Source organism: Clytia hemisphaerica, unplaced genomic scaffold (assembly GCF_902728285.1).
Source record: "Clytia hemisphaerica strain Z4C2 unplaced genomic scaffold, Clytia hemisphaerica genome assembly, whole genome shotgun sequence".
NCBI classification, from domain to species: Eukaryota; Metazoa; Cnidaria; class Hydrozoa; order Leptothecata; family Clytiidae; genus Clytia; species Clytia hemisphaerica.
The window spans coordinates 1,429,538-1,450,112 of record NW_027103359.1 but is presented as its reverse complement, the minus strand read 5'-3'; the positions used below and the strand labels follow the sequence as shown (position 1 = coordinate 1,450,112).

Here is a 20,575-nt window from a genome sequence, read left to right as displayed (position 1 = left end):
CTGAGTCTGAAATATGAAATGCCTTAGTCACCAGAGAGTCTGATATTGAATATTGAATAGTCTATCAAGATGATTCGATTTTTCTTTGTTAGTAATAGGCGTATCTTTTTGGTCAACTTTTATAAGCCACTAGCTTAAGCTCCTTAAAATTCCCTACGATGTGTCATCAGTTTTCTGAGAGCTTATTTCGAATTCTTTTGTCCGTAATTATGGTCGAGCGGATTCAAGATTGTTAGAAATAACTGAATTTGTCTCGAAATCGATGGACAATGTCTGGTTAGGGTTTGTCTTGTCAAGCGAGTGATACCTTTGACAAAATATAGAAAATTTTCTACTGATTTAGCCTTTTAGAGGCTATATTTACAAGGCTGCGCTAACTCCATTAGAGTATATTGTTTCCACTAGATTAGAGAATTTTCTTTATGATACATTTAGATCTTTAGCTCTGTTGGTGTTCTACAGCTCTCAAAATTTAGTTTAACACTCTGAAATTCTTGTTTTTTTTCTCTTGATAGCAATATGGCGAAGAAGGAGTGACAAAAAGTGGAATCGGGTGAAAATTGAAAAATAAAATAAAAATAAAAATTATATCTCTGGATTTGGTTGAATAAAAAGATAAATTTTGTATTGGACAAGAGTATATAATAATTGCTACCGGGAGCATATTTTTATTTTATTGAAACGCCTCAGCATATAAACTCAAAATGTCGAGGAAAGTCAATTGTTTGGTGCTGGTAGCTACATTGGTTGCAGCTGTCTTCTGCAACCTCTCCTACACACCTCCTAAAATCGTTCAAGAACCTCCAGAAATATCATACGGTTTTGCCGGTCAATCGTTACAGTTACCATGTCAGGCTACCGGTTCACCGGCGCCGGAATACACGTGGCGCAAAGGAAACATTGAAGTCGATGTTACATCTGGTGGAAAGAAAATTCAAAATGGCTACCTTCTTATTGATTCTTTTACGGCAGCCGATGCAGGTGATTACCAATGTGTTGCCAGAATGAATATCGGTCAACGCGAACTGCTTTTGAGCTCGTCAATCTCAACAGTGGTCAGTGCTGGTAAGTTAAACGTTTTTTAAACAGACACATAACATTGTATCAACACGTTCATAATATTGTTATATGCAAATTAGGAGTTTTAGAAAGATGTTGAAATAGTGTTATGTTTTAGGTTAGATTAGAAAAAAGTTCCACCGGGGCTGTGGGCCAGGGGTGTCGTATTGTATTTGCAAGGGTATTTTGATTGACATTCTATTACTCTTTTTAGCAATTCCAACTGGATTTAAACGGGACATCAAGCCTGTGATCGCGTATGCTGGTGGAGCAATGAGGCTATCAGTCAACTCTAGTAACTTTTTCCCTTCACCAAAAATCGCATGGAATTACCGTGGAAAAGCACCGATCACTCCTCAAGATGTTCGATTCACAGTCTTACCTAGTGGTGTTTTACAAGTCCATAGTTTGTCTTCAGCGGACACTGGAAAAATCCGCGCGGTCGCTTCTGCTTCATCGGGTACCAAAGCGAACGAAATAGTTACAGGACAATTTCAAGATATCACCATTGAAGCAGGTGAGATATTAGAATTATTATTTTTAAGAAAATACATCAACCAACCCACAGCAACACAACAAGGGGATATGATTTCAAATTTACCAGACGGTGATTATTTGTGGTGAAAGTAGCGGTGCTGAATTACTTGCAAAACAGCCACACATAAACTCTTCTCGCCAAACGCGTACCCAGTCCCTTAAGTTGTTGTTTATTTACGATTTTCATAGTGTACACCGAGTTTATCGTTCTACATCTGCAATTTTGAGCTTTATTAAGCTCATTTGACGTCAATCGATACTTTGATTATCAGCGGGATTGAGAGAGAATGATATAAAAATCCCAAGTAATTCTAGGCAGGGTGTTAGGGAAACATGGTGATAGACTCTCTACCTTCACTCATAGGTTTTAACAATACTCACGAAAAGTTCCTTGTACTAACTTCTTAAATCATAAGTCATGGTATCAGTCACTCTAAACTCCTGGATTGGTTTTTCATTGACCTTTATTTTATTTTCCAGCTGGAAATCGACCTGCGTCAAAGAAATTTTACTTTCTTGCTCAACCACAAAATGTTGAGCTTAAACGAGGATCAAGCATCATTTTGGAAGCTTTGGCTGACAGTGCGAGCACGGTCACGTACGAATGGTACAAAGATGGACAACCTTTACAATACGATACCATGAAAAGCATTGTGGGATTGGGAAATTTGAAAATCTTAGGTGCACAAGAAGCGGATGCTGGTAGTTATAGAGTGGTGGCAACTTCAGGTGGTCAAACTTTAGAAGCAACGGCTGAAGTCAATGTTATCAGTAAGTTTGAAGGTTATTTTTGATATGGTTCGTAATGAAACATATAGTAGTCGACAGAACAAGACTGTTAATTTTCCTTAGCTCTTACCTCTACTATTCAAATCTTTCTGTGACTCGAACTAAAATATTTTTTTTGCTTTGCTTAAAAAGCCTTACGGAGAACAATATCCTTTAATACAAATCCATTTCCCGGATTTCCTGGATTTCCCGGGGCACTCGATTCAAAAACGGCTGTACGTGCGGCCCAAAATTAAAACTTTGAAATCGGACCCTTACAGTGCGGAGAAAACTTTCCAAATTTTACACCATTAGAGTGCACTTCTAATCTATGCTCGTTTCGAACCTTACAGTGCACTTTGGGAAGCTTGGGAAAAGGACCCTTAAGGGCAGCATCGAAGCAAAATATAAGCCCTTGAAAATTGAACGATCAATAAGTAATTTTATCTCGTAGTCATTAAAGAAAATATTTACCAATCTTCTTTTTATTCCATTTCAGCACGACCATTCTTTACGGCAATCCCACCACCACGAGTTACCGGTTATGAAGACGGTACAGTCACATTCAACTTTAAGATGACTGGCTATCCTAAACCACAAATCTCCTGGTGGAGAGACAACAGTCCTTTATGGGCCAGTGATGATTATATCACTATTGAAGATGATAAATTAATCTTGAGAACGTTGATTACCACTGATAGTGGAATGTATCAAGCCAGAGCTACCAATGATGCAGGATCAGCTAGCCTTTCACTTGAATTGGTCATCATTCCTCAAGGTATTTAAATCTTCGTTGATTTGGACCAGTTTAGAGACACAGAGGCGTTTAGCTGTTTATTAGGGATGTAAAAGGCCAAATCCTCGAGCATCCTACCAAAGAAGAGTTTCTTTTAAAGAGTTTAAAGAACTTAATCTCGCTTTAGAGCGGTAAGCTAGAAACTAGAGTCTAGCGATCTGTTTTAGAGGATAAACTAGGAGAAAGGCTAGACTTTTCTTTTACAATTACTTTCAGTTTACGCAAGACAATCGTAGTAGTGGTCTACATCTTTGTTTTATTCGTTCTTTGATGTTTGAAAGAATTTCAAAAAACTCTTTTACCGAAAAAAAACAGACAGATTCCAACTTATATATGTTCTTTCAATTACTTTTTTCCCAGGTGCCACAACACCACCCCCTGTTACTCCTTCTTTGCAAATACCCGGTGAACCAGCTAACTTTCTCGTTGCCGGCAAAACAGATAGTACTATTTCGTTGGCATGGCAACCACCCTTGGTTACAAATGGCGCTATCACGCAATATTTGATTCAGTACAAAATGCAAGGTGGAACTTTACGTAAGTGAAATATGCGGTCTTCGAGGTCCGTTGTTGTAAATTGAACAATCTACATTCAATTTTAAAACACTACCCGCTACCCAATGACTTTTTCCCGTGAGTTTGTTGAATTCCTTTAATGGATTTCAGACAAACAAAATTTGCAACGGAATTATATATACAACAAAGGCACGTTTTTCTTTAGTAATTTGACCTACGTAAATATCATACTTAATTGACCTACTGTTTTAGTCATTTACCAATTGATACGAGACTCTGCCACATTTCTTGCTAAACTGACTTCGGATTTAATCTTTTCATTTTAAGAGAGTAAATTTGCTTCTGGTACAAGCAACTCGTTCACCTTGACTGGTTTGCAACCATCAACCACTTATGAAGTTCGGATTCAGGCTATAAACGCTAATGGAAATGGTGATTTTACCGCCTACAGTCTAGTAACAACAGATGATGTAAAACCACCAAAGGCAGTGAAAAACATCAATAAATTTGCTACCGGAAACGAACTCAAACTGACGTGGGACTACGATCGAAGGTACATGATTACTTTGGCAAATACTGAATTTATCTTTAAGATCAAGTGAAAATTCCACTTTTTTGTGAGCTTCTAATAACGAGAAGTTTCTTGGAACTGAAACTCGCTTTGAAGAGATAATCAGAATATCAACTTTGGTAAAAGTAAGTAAAATAAAAAAGCAAATACCTACAAAACCTCAACATTGAAATTATAACTATCGCAATTATCTTCTTTCTATATCTTCAGTGGCTCAGTTCCAGACCTCTACCAAATTGATTACACCAACACTGATAACGGACAACAGACTTCTACCACTGTTGCTAAACCAATAGTGGTCTTACCTGGATTGGTTGTTGGTGCATGGTACTCGTATGTTATTACACCACTATTGGGTCAATTGAAAGGTTCACCATCTAAACTAATGACCATCCAGATACCTTCAAGTAAGTTAAGACATAGTTGAATCTCGAAGTGATCGTTTTGTATGAGATTCCCATTTCCGCACAAAAATTTTTATCACATTTCCGGAATCTTCCCGCTATTAATGTAAATCGGAAGAGAGGGTCGGGCACGAGGCCCGTGGTTTGAGCTCTTTAACAGACAATTTTTCCAATGCTTTTATTTAGCTGCACCTGGAATCCCTGGAGTTGTCCAAACTATCACTTATGACGTCACATCACCATCCACAATTCTTTTGAACTGGCCTGTACCAAGGTAAATAATTAGCTATGCTCATAATAATTTTCATGAATATTCTTGAAGCTAAAAAGCATGAGTTCATCTTTCATGAAACTTAAGAGAAATTTAAAAAGGCATAAAAAGAAATCGAACTAACGTAAAGACACTCAACTAAACTCGGTCCTGATTAAACTCCGGTTAAGGAGTTTCTCAAAATTAGTGTTTTTCATTTGTAATTCGATTTCCCGATTTGGTTTGCGTTCACACTTACAAATATATACTCCTTTAAATTTTATGTTAGATATATTAAGAAAGGCTGACCACAATAAAGATTTTAACATAATGGTTCGCTATTCAAAAAATAACAATTACCGGAGTTTGCAGCCGTTTTCTTATTCTTTCATTTATTCGTTTATCTTTCTATTTCATCATTTATTCATTCTGAATTTTCCATCGTTATAGTGGAGCGTTACCATCAAGTTATCGCGTCTTCTATGAAAACCTGGATAGTCCCTCATCATCCATCAATTCACAACCAACCATCCAACCTAATTTCATTTTGAATGGTCTTCAACCGTACACTCAGTACAAGATTCACCTCATCTCATCCGCAAATGCTGGAGATTCAAATCCATCGAAACCAATCTTCGTACGAACTAAAGGAAAAGGTAAAGTGATAACTCTTTTATTTTCAGAATATGTTTTTGCTTTAGACCCTTTCAATCAAACGATCATTATTTTTTCGATATCACCGTATCAAGTAAAAAAAAATCCTGACATTCAACATATCAAATTAATCAAACAAATTAATTACAGTACAATAAAACAGTATCAAGTCTGGTAAATTTACAAGATTCTAATCGTTGAGGCTCTCCCAGCTATTGACTACCTTGCTTTTAACTGTATACAATTTCCCTCATTTCCCCTTAAATCAGTTGGATGATACAGGGCTGTATTAATATATCTTTTTGAATATACCTCCTCCCATTCTTGTTATAGTTGACGCACCGATCAATTTGGCATCAGTTCTCATCAACAAAGGATCAGCCAAAGTCACCTGGGACGCAGTTCCCAGGGATCAGATCCACGGCGTTTTGCAAGGATACAAAATCGACTATTGGATGAAGGACTCTAAAGGAAATTCTTTAAAAACTACTAACGTAAGCATCACAATTGTCAGTTATTGGGAACAAGTAAGGAACATCAAAGTTTCCGAAAATATTCTGATCAATTTATTTTAGCTCTTTTTTATTTTAGTAAGCTTTTTGGTTGCCATTAGAAGTTTTCTAAAGGCTCCTCTTCGTCTTTAAAACCTTCTTAGTTAGCTTTATATGAATAACAGCAGTGAAAATAGCCTGGAACTTTTGGACTACCGTCTTATAACTGTTTGATTATGAAAGTAATTCGTTTTCAGAATTTTTGATATATTTTCGTTGCATAGTGATCTATAGGCTTCTTTTTTTATCCAGCACCCTTAAAAACGTTTTAAGATTCCAAATTATATGAATATTGTTCGCACACGATAAATTGAAGTTGAGATTAGAATTGTTTGATACTCAAAGTTTCACGCAACTTTTCGATTGAAGATCGTAACTTCAGTCAAAGATTCTATACTAAAAATTCGTTTCAAATAAAATGCTTCCTCCGGGTCCAGCACACTCTGACTGAAGAAGATATAAGCAACTTAAGAAGGATGAATATTGTTCTCCTAATCTTACAGAGTGACACAACCAACGTGGTGCTTCCCGAGTTGCAACCAGACAAACACTATGAAGTTGCGGTCAAAGCTGTTTTGACAGACAAAACTGAAAGCCCAAGCTCTGCAGTCTACTCGTTCAGAACTAACAGAGATACTACAAAAGGTAACGATTATGCTCTTGTGTTTTATATGTATAATCTGTCTTGCATTTTGTCTGAAAGCGAAAAGAATATTTAAAGTTTAAACTTTCTTACACCCCTGTCTCAGTGATCTGGTGAGATTCTTGAAGCCACCGGGGATATAATTTTAAAACTGTAAAAATGTCAAAGGAGAAATCACGAGTTTAAATGGGTGACTGTGGATTAGAATTCGATTGTTTTCCATTTGATTGTAATGCTTAAAATTACAGCAGGGATTGTTGAGCTCGATGGATTTTGCAATAAGGACGAAAATAATTTTCCTCACTTAGGTTTAATTTTCAAAACATCAGTGCCAAGTTATATTCAGTCGCATTCACAACATCCAGTCAAACTCTTACATTTTATAAGTTTCGATCGTGTATTTACCCATCCTTTTTTTTTGTATTTCTGATTCTGAACGTTAACTTTTAGGACCAGATTCGGTTACTGACTTCAAGATGCGCCAAGATCCAGACCAACCAGACTTCATCCTCTTAACATGGAATGAACCATACTACATCTCCGGTAAACTAAAAAGCTACATGATTCATTACAAAGCTCAATCAGACAACAAGTGGACTACTATTCCTTTACCTGGTGTTTTTAACTCGTACAAAATTTCCGATTTTAATCCGGGAAGTACTTATTCGGGATTCATTGTTCCGATTGATTCGAACGGTGCTGGATTGGCTTCCAATAATGCAACCGTGGTTACAATGTCAGGTAAGAGAATGAGAATGTCATTTCTTCTTCATCTTGTTATTGTTTTTGTTTTACGAAATAATGTTGCTCGTACTTTTGTACTCTGGTCCGTAAAATGCAAGAAAATTTCGGAAGTCAACAAGTAAATTTATGCTAGAAGATGATATATGACTGTCATAGTTGACCTCGAACAGCTTCCGGACTATATTCTAAAATGGTTGCTACATGATAAAGTACAAGACCAGGCCTTGCCGATGTTAACTTGCCCACTACTAAAAGATTGCTATGTATTCATGTTCAATGAGGTCGCCTTAAATAGAAATAGAAAAATTTATCTATTTATCCATTATAGAATCGGCAAAACCAGCCACTCCTGTTCAACTTAACATCAAGCCTCGAGCTGATTCCTTATACATCACGTGGAAACCTGATAGCCAATCAAAAATTGTTGTCCGAGGTTACACAGTTCAAATTAAAAACAAAGATGGCGACGAAATAGGGACAGCAATGTTGAACGGTTACAGTAACACTGCATTGAGACATTACAATGATATAGGTGAGTGCTGAGATTTTATATTGCTATGGAACTCGGATTAACGAAAGCGACCTTATCGATATAAAATTCGTCAGTAAATAATGATTTATCATTTTATAAAAAAATAGCTTTGTGACGATATTTTTTTTTGGAAGAGTTTTTTGCAGCAACCGAACTTTTTTTACCGACGACTACTTTTGTATGACGATTGATTTGTGCCGACGAAATTTTTCGCGACGAACTTTCCACCGATAAGTTAGAGTGCACAAGTAAATTTGTGTTATAATTATGAGGGAAAATAGTCCGCAAATTGGCCCAAAAAAGTAACAGTTTTAGCCTTATTATATAGGCCTAAAATACATATAGTTATTAGAGCCTACTATTGTACCGAGCAGGTTAAAAACCAATCTAATGAAGCTCAATTGGAATTTAAATTTAAAAACAATTTGATCTATTTGTAAATTATTATTTCTTTCGTTGGGTGGAAAATTGAAAGGTTTTACAAGAATTGATGACGGCTAGATGTTGCGTCCGTCTGCTCTTTTGATGTTCTCAGAGCTCGATGATCTCTAAGTGACGTGTTAGATGTTCTTTCCGTCTTTTGCTGTACAGGTAGTACCGGTTTTCAGCTTGACCGATAGCAGGGATCTAGATGGTGTTCCTCCTGACCTGACATCAAATGTTTTTCAAAAACTCAAATTAAGCGTTCGTTCGATTCAGCTGCAAGGTGTGTTTCAATGCCGGAGATGATGTCGCTCTCGAACAATGCGCTGATGCTTTTAACTAACCATTGACTTTGGCTAGGGCGACGAAAGCTGAAGAAGGCACGAGGTTTTCCCTCTTGGTGCATCTCCAATGCCACGAGCTTGAGAAGGATTTTGTTTTCACGGGCTTCGAAGCGAGATTTGAAGTCTTCATACATTTTAATTATTGTGTTTTGTTGTTGGAACACGGTCACCTTCAATCCTTGGATCAGTTTGGTGTCTTTGGCTGATTTATTTTCAGCAGTTTTGCAAGTTTTCTTGAGGTCTTGGACCTGTTGTGAGAGCTCCTTATTGATGAACGACTTTTGCGTGATGAAGTCGGCTTGTTTGTCGACACAAGTTTCCAAAGATTGGATCTTACGATCAGCTTTGTCTAAAAACTTCGTCCAACATTTCGGCGCTTAATGCCTTCACCTTGTTGACGCGTTCTTCTTGCTTTTGACACTCCTGTGTGACTTCAACAATCTTTTTTTCACTTTCTACCTGCTTTTCCACCAAGTCGCTCGCTATCTGAGTTTGTTTTTGAAGTTTCTCTTCAAGAACTTCCGTGTTGTTTTGACTTCGCGCAAATTTTTCCGTCATTTCGGCAAGTTGTTTGCGCAAGTCTTCAATGGTTGTTTGTTGGTCTTCATTGACCAATTTCAATTTTTTGTTTTGATCTATTTCATGTAGATACATCAAATGATATTCCTCGGAGGAATTGATACGATAATCTGCAAAATTTCTCATTATTTTTCAATATTTCGACGAAATATATTGATAAAATTCACAAAAATCACTTTCTGCTGCACTTGACAAAAGTACAAAAAGTGAATGGATGGCAAAATTATATTTGACGTCACTTTTATCAAACTTCATTTTGCGACGTCAATTATTTCAGTATTGACCACGTGAAACTAAAGACTTGGAGAATAGATTTAATTTACGATTTAGTTTATTTCCAAACAGCAGTTATATCTTGAATCGGAGTCAAGATGAATCCGAAATGAATAGGAAATTAACTACCCTGAAGATTTTCTTTCCTTCTTATATATCCTGGAAGACTACAGAGTATCCGTGATAAAAAATTCCTATCTCTTCTTTTTTTTCAGATCCTGAAGAGGACTATACAGTATCTGTGGTTGCTAGAAATAATGTTGGTGATAGTGCTGCTGCTTCTGACACCACCACAACACTACAAGGTAAATCTGCAAGACATCCTCAAATTTTTCGGTGCTAACTCATAATATATTATTATCCATTCGCCAGCACAAAGCTCCGCTCTAAGGGATGGGGCGATATCTAAAAATCTGACAAACTTGTTAAAGGTTTTATTTTTACATAAGTGTTCCCGTTTCATATCAGACACATATTTCATATCAGGACGGTGTCTCCTTATTGTTATATTGTGCTGAATAAACAAAAAATCGTCTTTTTCCACTTTCTGAACAATCTTTCGTCACATTGTAGTGCCCTAGCTTAGAAAGATATGCAAGGTGCAGTTTCTCGCTAATTCGAAATCGGACGGTGTTCGAATTACAGAGATATTTTGATGTTTCAGTGTATATTCTTCAGTCAGTAGTTTATCATATTTTGTGGGGGAAGCCAACAGGCGCGGTAAGCGCTTTTAACTGAATACTGAATACTTCTGACGTAAGTTCACGAATCTCACTATTTTTCATACTCTTGTTTCAGCTCCTGTACCAGCTCTATTGATTAAGGATGTCACACCAGGGCTAACCAGCATTGCTCTTGAATGGGATGACACAAAAGTTGTGGCCAAGGGAACCAAACCTACTTCATATATTGTCCGGTATATATTACACCATTTCTCTACGTACTATATGCTACTGATTTTGATATAGGAAAACAGACTACATTCTATATAAAATGAAAAATTATGAGACTGCTTTTAGTTTAAATTTTCGTCATCTTTACGTGACTTCGTCAGAATGTAACTCAACAAAAACGAAAATTTCAATCCGAGCAGTCGCTTTTCTTCTTTAGTTCTATCAATTTGCTGCTTCTACACTTTTAACTTTTCTAAAAAGGAAATAGATATAAACCGATGTGGGGGCGGTAGATGGATATTCTTTAGATTCTTCATTTAATCAGGGGGGTCATGCAGTTATTATATAAACACTATGACAATTACTACCGTGGTGGTATATAAACCAAAATTTGGGAAAACAGTTACTCCACCAGTGGACTAACTGCAACATGGGTGGTGCCTAAGCCCAAAATTGTTGATTTTGGTAGGATATGGTGTACTAAGTGAGCACATTTTTCAATTTTTCACTTAAAATTTTAGGTTTTTAAAAATTCCGGAAGCAAAAAAATTCAAAACATTTTTTTCAAAAGTCAAAAAAAAATCACAAAATTTTTTCTTTAATCAAGGCATGAAAGATATTTTAACAAACTTGGAAAATGATTGAGATATTTAACTCTTGAACGGTCGTTAATAAGACTACCAGTAAAATGGTATCAAAAATGAGGAATTCAGTGACAAAATTGCCAAATTTGGCATTTTGGGGGGTGGTATACACCAATTTTGAGATATGGAATAACTGCAAGGGTGGTGGTGTCTGTAGAAAATGTCCAAAATTGCAGTTACTCCACATAGTGTCAAGGAGTAACTGCAAGACCCCCCCCCTGATTTAATTAGTAAAACTATAAGTACAAACTGTGTACATTTTTCTAGTGTCTTTAATGTCTTTTTCTAAGTAGCGCTATTAATTTTTCACAGATATTTGGATCCGGACGGTCGAGCCATTCTACCTGATCAAATTACTGATAAACCTGAAGTTGAGCTCACCGGACTGTCTCCCTTCACACCGTATGATATTTATATCAAGCGTGATGGTGATGCAGGATTCCCGCTTACTCCGAGCGTTAGCAGCACCACTCTGGCAGCAGGTAAAGGGATTTTAATCGTTTGAGATGATTTCACGATACTCATGTCGTAATCTTTTCCTTAGAAAAACCCTGGTTTTTGCCAGTACAGTGGAGTCTCTCTAACTCGAACCTCTATAACTCGAATGTCTCCTCAACTGGAAAAAGTTTTCTGGTCCCTTCATTTAACAATGCCTTATAAACCTTACTCCATTACTCGAAATTTCCATGACTCGAATAAATTTGTGTTCCCCGTGTTCGAGTTTTCACTGTAGTGGTAAATTTAAGAAATAGAGGAAATTGATTTAAAATGTATTTCCGTAGATATCATGAATATATAAAACAGATTTTCCGATTTTAAGAACTTAAAATGCTGAAACTAAATTTCTGATACTCAAATGCACATTAGTTAGACGTTCTTATGGCGTCTTTGCCCTTTAAGTAATAATATTTTTATTTATATCACTTTCAGTACCTAGTGCCCCGTTGAATGTTCAATCCTTTATGGTCGCACCATACGATACTTGGACCATTGTAAATTGGGATCGACCATCCCAACCTAATGGTGCAATCCTCTCCTACACTGTTCTTTTCACTGATGATATGGATGAAAACGATCAAAGTGGAATGTCAAGTTTAGTTACCAAAGGTAATTATTTGGACGATTCTTTTACATGGTGACACTGACCTGGTTTCTTATAAAAAGCTAAATGACTATGTACACATCTATCGAAGGTCTTCAAATTTCCCCTGTACTCATCAAATAGATTATATTGTTTTCTTACTATCAAGTCTTGGAATTGAAGTCTTCTCCATCCAAGTCTACACAAAGATGGATACTGTTCTTCTAAATTTTGCGCTATAGTCGACTCTCTCTAAATCGAATCTCGATCATTCGAATTGTTCTGTAATTTGAACTAAAACATTGCCCCCCCCCTCAGCTAAAAATACTCTCTGTATAATTCGAATCTTTCTCAAATTTGAATAAAATTTTTGTTCTAAATAGTCAACTGTATAAACGCGGTCACTGTCTTAACATCACTGTAACAAACATTCCCAACCTTTTTCATCGTATCATTTATTATATAGGGGACATTTTAACACACAATGTTACGGGACTGGTAGCTAATTCCAAGTACAAATTCTTTGTTCTTGCTACTAACGCTGCTGGTGACGGTAAAAGATCGGAACCCTTCATCGCTGACTTAGGTAAATATCTTATACAACATACTGACAATTCAATAATGGGGTTGATCTCTAGTTCTCTAAGCTTTGGTTTAAACGGACTACTTTTCACCTTGTCTATTCTAATTCTGAATTAAAGTGGGCTGAAAGTTGGCTGACTAAAATCAATACAATGTCTTCTTTTAACGCCAATGCAATGACTTCTTTCAAACTATTCCGAGTTAAAATTGTGACTGTCAACCTTTTGCCCACTTTTTGCTTACTCTAACGATTAGGCAGCAGGGCAGAAAGTCGGCCGTCGGCCGTCCAAACTAGAGCTAATAGATGGTCCTTGCTGATTTAAATAACTTAAGTACAGTTAAAATGTTTTAAAATCGTTTTCATTGGGGGTTTTCTTATGACATTTTGGTGGCCGTCGTTCTATCAGGCAAAGAAAGTTTTTCTGACCTCCAGAGATTTCTGTTATCAGAAAATAGAGGTAGAAATCAAAGTTCTTTCCTAAATTTCAATCAAGAGGGGAAGGAGACTCACAAGTCCCTTTGCTATTTTTTCTAATCCTTTGTTTTCCCTTTCAGATTAGTTATCTTTATCTCTTGAACATTAGCTTCGTAATAGTTTCTAGAGAAATGTTGATTATGTTTGATTTAAAGTGATTTAAAGAAGATCTTATTTTTTGGAAATTTATTTAGAAGTTCGCTGACATTTTAGGAAAGATCTATGGATCCAAAACTTTTCGTTTTACAGGTTATTCTTTTTTACAGAGTATGACAATTATGAAATTACTGTTAAATGTATCATTTCTTTATTTTCAGGACTTTTGGGTGGCGGTATTGCAGGTGGAGCCGCTGGAGGTGTGGGTGTCATTGGCGGAGACGATTCGGGCGGCTTTGAATGGTGGTGGTGGCTTTTACTACTTCTTTTATTACTCCTTCTCTTGTTATTGATCCTTCTGTGTATTTACTGCTGTTGTTGTGGCTGGTGTTTGAGGTACAGTAGAACTTCTATTATTCGAATCTTTCTATAATCCAAATTCACTCACAGTCCCCGTCAAGGAGAAACCCTCTTAAAAAACTTTCTATAATTCGATGAAATGATATTTCCCATTCGAGCTCGAATTAGCGAGAGTTAACTATAATATATTTTTACTATCTGACCTTATGGTATTTTTACAGTTAACCAATGACTCCCAATAATGTAATTCAACTTTTTACAAAAATCTTTTTGAAGACATAATATATGTAGCAGGTTTTGAAAATTTGAAAATTGAAATTGTTTTTCTTTTCAATCAGGTGTTGTTTTGGATGTTGTCCATGCTGCAAAGGATGCTGGTATTGTTGCTGTTTACCATGGTTACTGTGTTGTTGTCCTTGTTGCTGTGATCGGGAAAATTTGTAAGTTCAAATTTTTAATTTAATCTCGTGAGGCTCAATATTTTAAAAAATCACTTTTCTACTATCATTATTCCACTACCACTATTCTCATTTTATGATAGGCTCACAAACCTTATTTTACACCAAGCCTTTTCAGGAAAAGAAAGAATAACTGAAATTTCCGTATGAAAATATTTTGGTTTTTTAAACAAAACTTTTTCCATAATATTTTTTTCAGGGAAGAAGAGAAACTTTACATCTCATCACCCATCATTGCTTCTGCTAAAGCGGGCGGTAAATCAAACGGAAACGCCACGACCAGCGGTATTGGTGTGGGCGTGTGGGGTAAAGGTGGGGGTGGAAATGCCAAAGCTGATGGCAATTTGGAAATGATGCCTTTGACTGCGAATCCAGAATTGAATTATGCTCCATCGACAACTAGTGGAATCTCAGGGTAAGGGTTTTTTCTCTTTCACTCCATACTTTACTCCATACTTTAAAACAAACGCAAAGCGACCTCAGTCCTGCTTGTAATATTGACGTTTACTCAATGTTATGGACGTGTTGTACGTTTTTAACATGTTTTTTTTACTTACCCCAGTTGCGTGCGACCATTAACCCTAGCGCCACGAACTAAAGGGATATGGGTTCGATCTAAGCATCAATCTAAATATAACAGTGTTACACGAAACTAACTGGTCATGGCCAGAAAATTAGTTTTAGTAAGGTCGGACTCTCTGATCTCTATTACAAAGCTTTCTTTAAACTAAAAGTTGCTTGTTGTTATGAAGAATGACTGTTTAAATTTTTTTTGGTGTAAAGTTTACATGAAATAATACGCTCATCATAAAGTAACAAGATATTAGTTCTATAGCGTATTTATGATATGGTGTATCTAGGGCGGGTTTAACGGATTTTTTCCGCTCATTTTGCGGATAGGACATACGTCTTTGAAGGTTATTGTGGTCAACTTGATAGAGCTAAAAGTAACCTTCATGAGTGTAAATGGTTATATAGTACGTGTGATTATGGCCTACTTAAATATCACATTCATGTTGATAATCAGCTAATCGATAAACTCTTCTAATCGTGTTTTGACAGTAAAGGATTATTTTAGACTAAAGTTTACTAGCTATTTTGTAAACAGTATGTTCAAGGAAAAAGCAGTACAGTAGAAACTCTTTAATTCGAACCTCTATAACTCGAATACCTCCTTCACTCAAACAAGTTTTCTCGTCCCTTCAGTTAACAATGCCCTATAAACCCTTATTCTCATAGCTCAAAATTTTCATGACTTGAACAAATTTGAGCCTTCCGTGCTTGTTCGGGTTATGGAGACTCCAATGTATTTTCTAGAGAAGTCGAGATGACTACCTGAGCCATCGTTGAGCAATGCTCCATTTAGTTAAGTAATGATCTTCGCAGTGAATTGGTGACGAAACGCGCCTGAGATCTCTGAACTTTTAAGAAAAGATAAAATAGAATTTGAATATTTCCTCAGATGAGGCTTGAATTTTTCAAATTTTACTTTTCAAACCGGACTTCCTTATTTAACAGCTTGCTCAGCTGGAATTTGAATTTGGGCCAATTTTTGAACACTAACCGAGCGACTTAAAATTTTCATAATATAATTTTAAAAACACACACCCTGACTGTGCTCCTATTTTTAAATATTCATTAGTATTTAATGTACAAAAAAATAATATTTTCGAAAAATAATGAAAATGGAAAAAGAAAATTATGGAGAAAAAAAGCCTGAATAGTATCTAGAACGCGAATTAGGAAAAACAAGAAAACATTCTACAAACATGATTTTCATTCATACATAGCTTGTTCGTCTGATTATCTAAAACCTTTATCTACACTTAGTTGCGAAATGCGATCATTTATCTACTTCTCTCTGCAAAGCTATCTACTTCACGTATGGTCTCTCTTAATAAAGAGAAAGAAGAATTAAATTTATTCTAAATCTTCTGGCAAAGTCGATTTTTCGTTTTTTAAAAGAGAAAATATCGAGCTTAGAAATCTACTTTTGAAAGTTCTTTAGCAATAATCTGTTCCTTCTTAAAACATTTTCTCGTGGAGAAACTCGTTGAAGCAGTCTGTTTGATGATATTAATAGCTTGGTCAATGAGATAGATTTTCATTTTTTGGAGACTAGGGCCATGTGCTTTACCTCGTGCAATATGGTGGTAGAATGATCTCGAAAGTTTTTCTAGTTGTAATTTTTTCAGCAGTATTTTGTCTACTTAAAGTTAGAGTGGTACGATGCATTGACGAAGAAGACATAAAACTTACAAGAAAGGAGTAGGATAAAAAACATCAGATCTTTTTTGGTATTACGAAGAATCATACATGAAAAAAAGAATTCTCGATCCCCCTGTACCACAGACCAGTGTGAAAATATGTATTGTGGCAAAAAAAGAATCGTCCCTAGTTGAAAGAGATTCTTTGTCTTGGGATAGTACTACCCGTATCTAGGTCCCTGGTATCATCTGGTTGATAACATCCTTTAGTGTTCCTGAAGTTATAAAACAGGGGTGTAGTAATGCTTTACATTCTCAAAATATCGAAGTACGACAAACAAAAATACCAGAAATACCATACCATTTATAAAAAGATTTTTTCGAGGATCGGTTCCCCTTCGAGCAACAAAGATTGTATGGACTTGAGGGATCATTATTAATTGGCTTAGCAGCTTATCGAGAAATAAATAGGATAGGATCGTATCATATACCTAGATTAAGATTAATGCTATTTCTGTAAGAAGAAGTATTATTTCAAGTGTTTTCGGTATACAATGCAAGTTTAGATCTTGAATTAAAAAACATATTTGTAGTAGTGACTAGACTATACCTTTTGCATGCCTCCTCATAGGTAAAAAAAAGCCTTGACCAAAATTTTGAAAGTGACTAAGCGGAAGGTTTACATGGGTGAGCTTTAGTCCCGGGGAGGGGGGGGTACTAGGGTTGCGAGCTGACTCGGGGTGCCGCCCGACTTTCGACCCTCGGACCCTTACCGGGACTAAAAAGGTGAGAAAAAAAAAGGAAAATTTTGTGAATTTTACGAATTTTACGACCCTTACCGGGACAAATTTGACCAATTTTGACCAAATTTGACCAAATTTCGATCTTTCTGGGGGTAAAAAGTTGAAATTTTCTTATTTCTCCTACCCTTAGTGGGACTGAAATTTGAGATTTTTCTGACCCTTAGCGGGACTTACCCTCCATTTGCCTAAGTACCCCCCCCCCCGGGGTTTAGTCCTCACCTTTGGAAAATCCATCAAATTTCGTGATAACAATCTACCCGAAGGTACTGTAGAGGAGATCGCGACTCATTCTTGATGGATTGTTCCTCTTACCCTCGAACCTTCTCTTTTTCACTGATACGTACAGTACGATAGCCTCGAGAAATCAACTCCTTCCCAGCTGGCACATAAAGTTGTTTTAACGTCAATTTAATGTTCAAAACGTCCATATAACGTCAGATGAACGTTGAAGCAACGCCGTGTGTCAGCTGGATTTTCGTTATGGAAGTTCTAATTTTTAAACCATGAAAATCTTCCTTGTGACTTGTGCGTGTCAAGACATTGGTGGAGGGATGTCATTATAAGAGGCTCCTAACACATGCGTAATAATAAGTCTAAGATTCTAAGAGGAAAATTTCTAACGGCCTGCACGCTAAATAACTAATAACGGTTTTAAGGGCTAAAGATTTTTGCAGTTTGACAGTGATCTCCCCGTTAACCCGCTTTTTTGTAGCTCAAAGATTTCAAAGCAATCATTTAATAGTGTTTTAAAAGTTGTATTGACATTTTGTCTTAGTTGACTTAAACAAACATAGGCTTTTCTAAAGGCGACAGGGGTTCCCTTCATTTTTTAGTAGAGAAAGTTTCAAACATCATCAAATGATTGAGTAGTGATTTGTAGTGTAGTGTGTGTAGTTTATGTTGTTTTGTAATAAAGTCATAAAGCAAAAAAAGTTTGTTTTTTCTAAGCTCAGCTTTTATAAGAGTTCCTTGCATTGGTTTATGATGTATTGTTGATGCTTTATTTTGGATAAATGTCATAACATCTAATTGCCGTTGAAAACAAAACACAGAAAAAACATTAAAAGACAAAAGCACGTCATAAAAAATCATGGTCATAAAAAAACATTATAAAAGGTTGTTAGCAGTTAACGACTTGCTCGCTTGTTTTAAGATGTTGCTAATTAAAGTAAAGTCATTTAATTAGGATTGTTTTAAAAAAGGGGTTGGTAGCAAGCAGAGAGAGGACATATTATATTTTCATCAAGCTGATAAGAAGGAAATAGAATAAAGAAAGTGAAACTAAAAAAATACAAGGGTGCACAGACAGACGAACGGGAAGCTGCCCTTGACTTGTATTGTTATATTTGTCAATTGTGTATCTCTCATTTTTTTTCTTATCTGAGCCTTTTGGTTTTCGTTATGTTTATGTTGCTTTAAATACACACAGGTTATAGTGAGTTTAAACACACTTAGAAGTCAGAAAGTAAATTTTGAAACACTTCAATTGAGTTTACAAATAACTTTTAATATGGTCGATTTTGGTTGATTTGTGTGGTTACCATCGCTTGCTTTTTAGTAACTCGATACTACCATTTATATAATTTTCTAGAAATAAGTGAAAAATATTATTACATCTGAGACTTTATCCTTGGTTTTGCTGTATTTATTCTTTTGGTGTTTTGTTTGTGTCAGTTTGAGTTTTGGTTTGAGCCATGAAACAGTGTACTGGATGTTATGCGTCGTTTTTTAAACGGTAAAGTTTGTTTTCTTTGTTTTTTTTGTTTTTTTGTATCTATGAACAGTTTTTTCCAGCTCCAAAAGATTAACACCTGGGGGGCACTTAGACAAAATTGGGTACTTCAAACTCCAGCGGTACGTCCCCGTCGGCCGTAAAGGTCAGTGCCCCCCCCCCGGATTAGCACTTGAATAAAGGAGCCGTGAAGGAGTGATGAGATCGGGGAGCGCCTTTTAAAGGTTCTCTCTTCGAAGGGGATGAAGTTCGAATTCACTTTAAACACAATTTAAAATGCATAGCGTCTCTCCTATGATTGTTTTCGTTACTCAATTTAGCACTGTAATTTTGGCAAATCAAAAGCCCCTCCTCTTAGATTTGAAGAAGGTCATTTTGTAGCTATGGCATTCTATCATAAGATAAGCTTGGAAAATCTGAGAGATAAAATCCAGTAAATCATAAAATCCAATCTTTTCGAGTGTTTATATTTAGTTAGTGAGGAGTACATATGACGCAAACTTTTTTTGAGTTTTACATTTCATTAAATAACACTGTCATAATCTACACTATTTTTCAATAAAACACGACAATTTTATTTTACAAAGAGTCCTTGTCATAACTTTGAACCGTTAAATTTGAACTTGACTCATTTTACATTTTCGTGATAAATCAAGTCAGAATTGGTTTACAAGTTCGTATTTCTTGGACACATAAATTTCTTTATCACAAGACATCAAATTGTAAATGTCTGAAATTGGAACACCCGTCAAATACCTTGACAACAGACTGTTAAATTTATAGGACCGTTAGCTCCTTGACATTTTAGACTATTCGGAAATAAATTTATTGTATGTTTCTCAATAACAGAAAACCTGATGTAAACTTAGTATCTATGACACTTTTTTTTCTTCTCAAAACCGCAGCATGCACTTTCCTTCCTACTATATAGAATGATTAATGAATTAATAGACACCCTCTTATTCCTTTTCATGACATCATGCAGGGTTGGCAGTTTGAGTCGACGTACAAGCAAAAGTTCAGAGGCCGCAATCAAGGTGCCAGTTCCAGGGGACATCACTTTCATTTCGTTCAAAACTTCACTACAAGATTATTGTCAAAAAGTTGGTTGGTTGGCTCCCGTTTACTCGACAACCCAGTTCGATGATGGATTTCACTCTAAAGTTAACTTCGGTGGATCAACATTTGAGAGTGGGTCAGAGTTTGGAGCATCGAGACAAGAAGCTGAACAACGTGCTGCCCACGCGGCTCTTATTGGTCTCGGTAGCCTTGATGCAAGCAATAAATTCTCCAACGATGGTACGTAAAAATTCTTCTCTGTATAAAAAGAAGGGGGGAATGAAGGCTACTAAAAGTAGTAAACAGTTGGGGAGCAGGGCAGCAGGGAGGGACATTATCCCTAAAATATTTTGGAGGAGGCATTTACTAACGGCTAAATGCGTGATTGAAAAATGAAAACTGTTTCAAGTTTTTATTAATGACAGGAAGGGATTCTTTAAGCGACCAAATATTTACTAAAATACCTATTTCGTTCTTCACTATTGATAACTTTAAGTCGTTTAAAAGAATGTCTCGTGTTAAAAGTGTCTTGTTTACCCGA

General features: G+C 36.2%; 1 protein-coding gene across 1 annotated transcript; it reads left to right on the top strand.

Moving 5' to 3' along the window:
* Positions 1–513: 513 nt before the first annotated feature.
* On the top strand, positions 514–20,282 carry LOC136821702 (protogenin B-like). The gene is made up of 22 exons (XM_067077911.1): positions 514–1,065; positions 1,274–1,576; positions 2,077–2,367; positions 2,864–3,142; positions 3,521–3,697; positions 4,004–4,229; positions 4,458–4,654; positions 4,838–4,925; positions 5,352–5,557; positions 5,889–6,049; positions 6,610–6,751; positions 7,200–7,490; positions 7,822–8,025; positions 9,860–9,949; positions 10,443–10,560; positions 11,494–11,663; positions 12,112–12,288; positions 12,729–12,848; positions 13,637–13,811; positions 14,114–14,215; positions 14,433–14,648; positions 19,961–20,282. The coding sequence occupies exons 1-22, from the start codon at positions 705–707 to the stop codon at positions 20,280–20,282; spliced, it is 4,416 nt and encodes a 1,471-aa protein (XP_066934012.1). The 5' UTR covers positions 514–704.
* Positions 20,283–20,575: the final 293 nt, after the last annotated feature.

Excerpts from the sequence above, each read along its gene's own strand:
- LOC136821702 (XM_067077911.1), top strand. The coding sequence starts at position 705 with ATGTCGAGGAAAGTCAATTGTTTGGTGCTGGTAGCTACATTGGTTGCA. Across the intron at positions 1,066-1,273 it reads CTCAACAGTGGTCAGTGCTG|CAATTCCAACTGGATTTAAA; the intron begins GTAAGTTAAACG and ends TACTCTTTTTAG. Across the intron at positions 4,655-4,837 it reads GACCATCCAGATACCTTCAA|CTGCACCTGGAATCCCTGGA; the intron begins GTAAGTTAAGAC and ends GCTTTTATTTAG.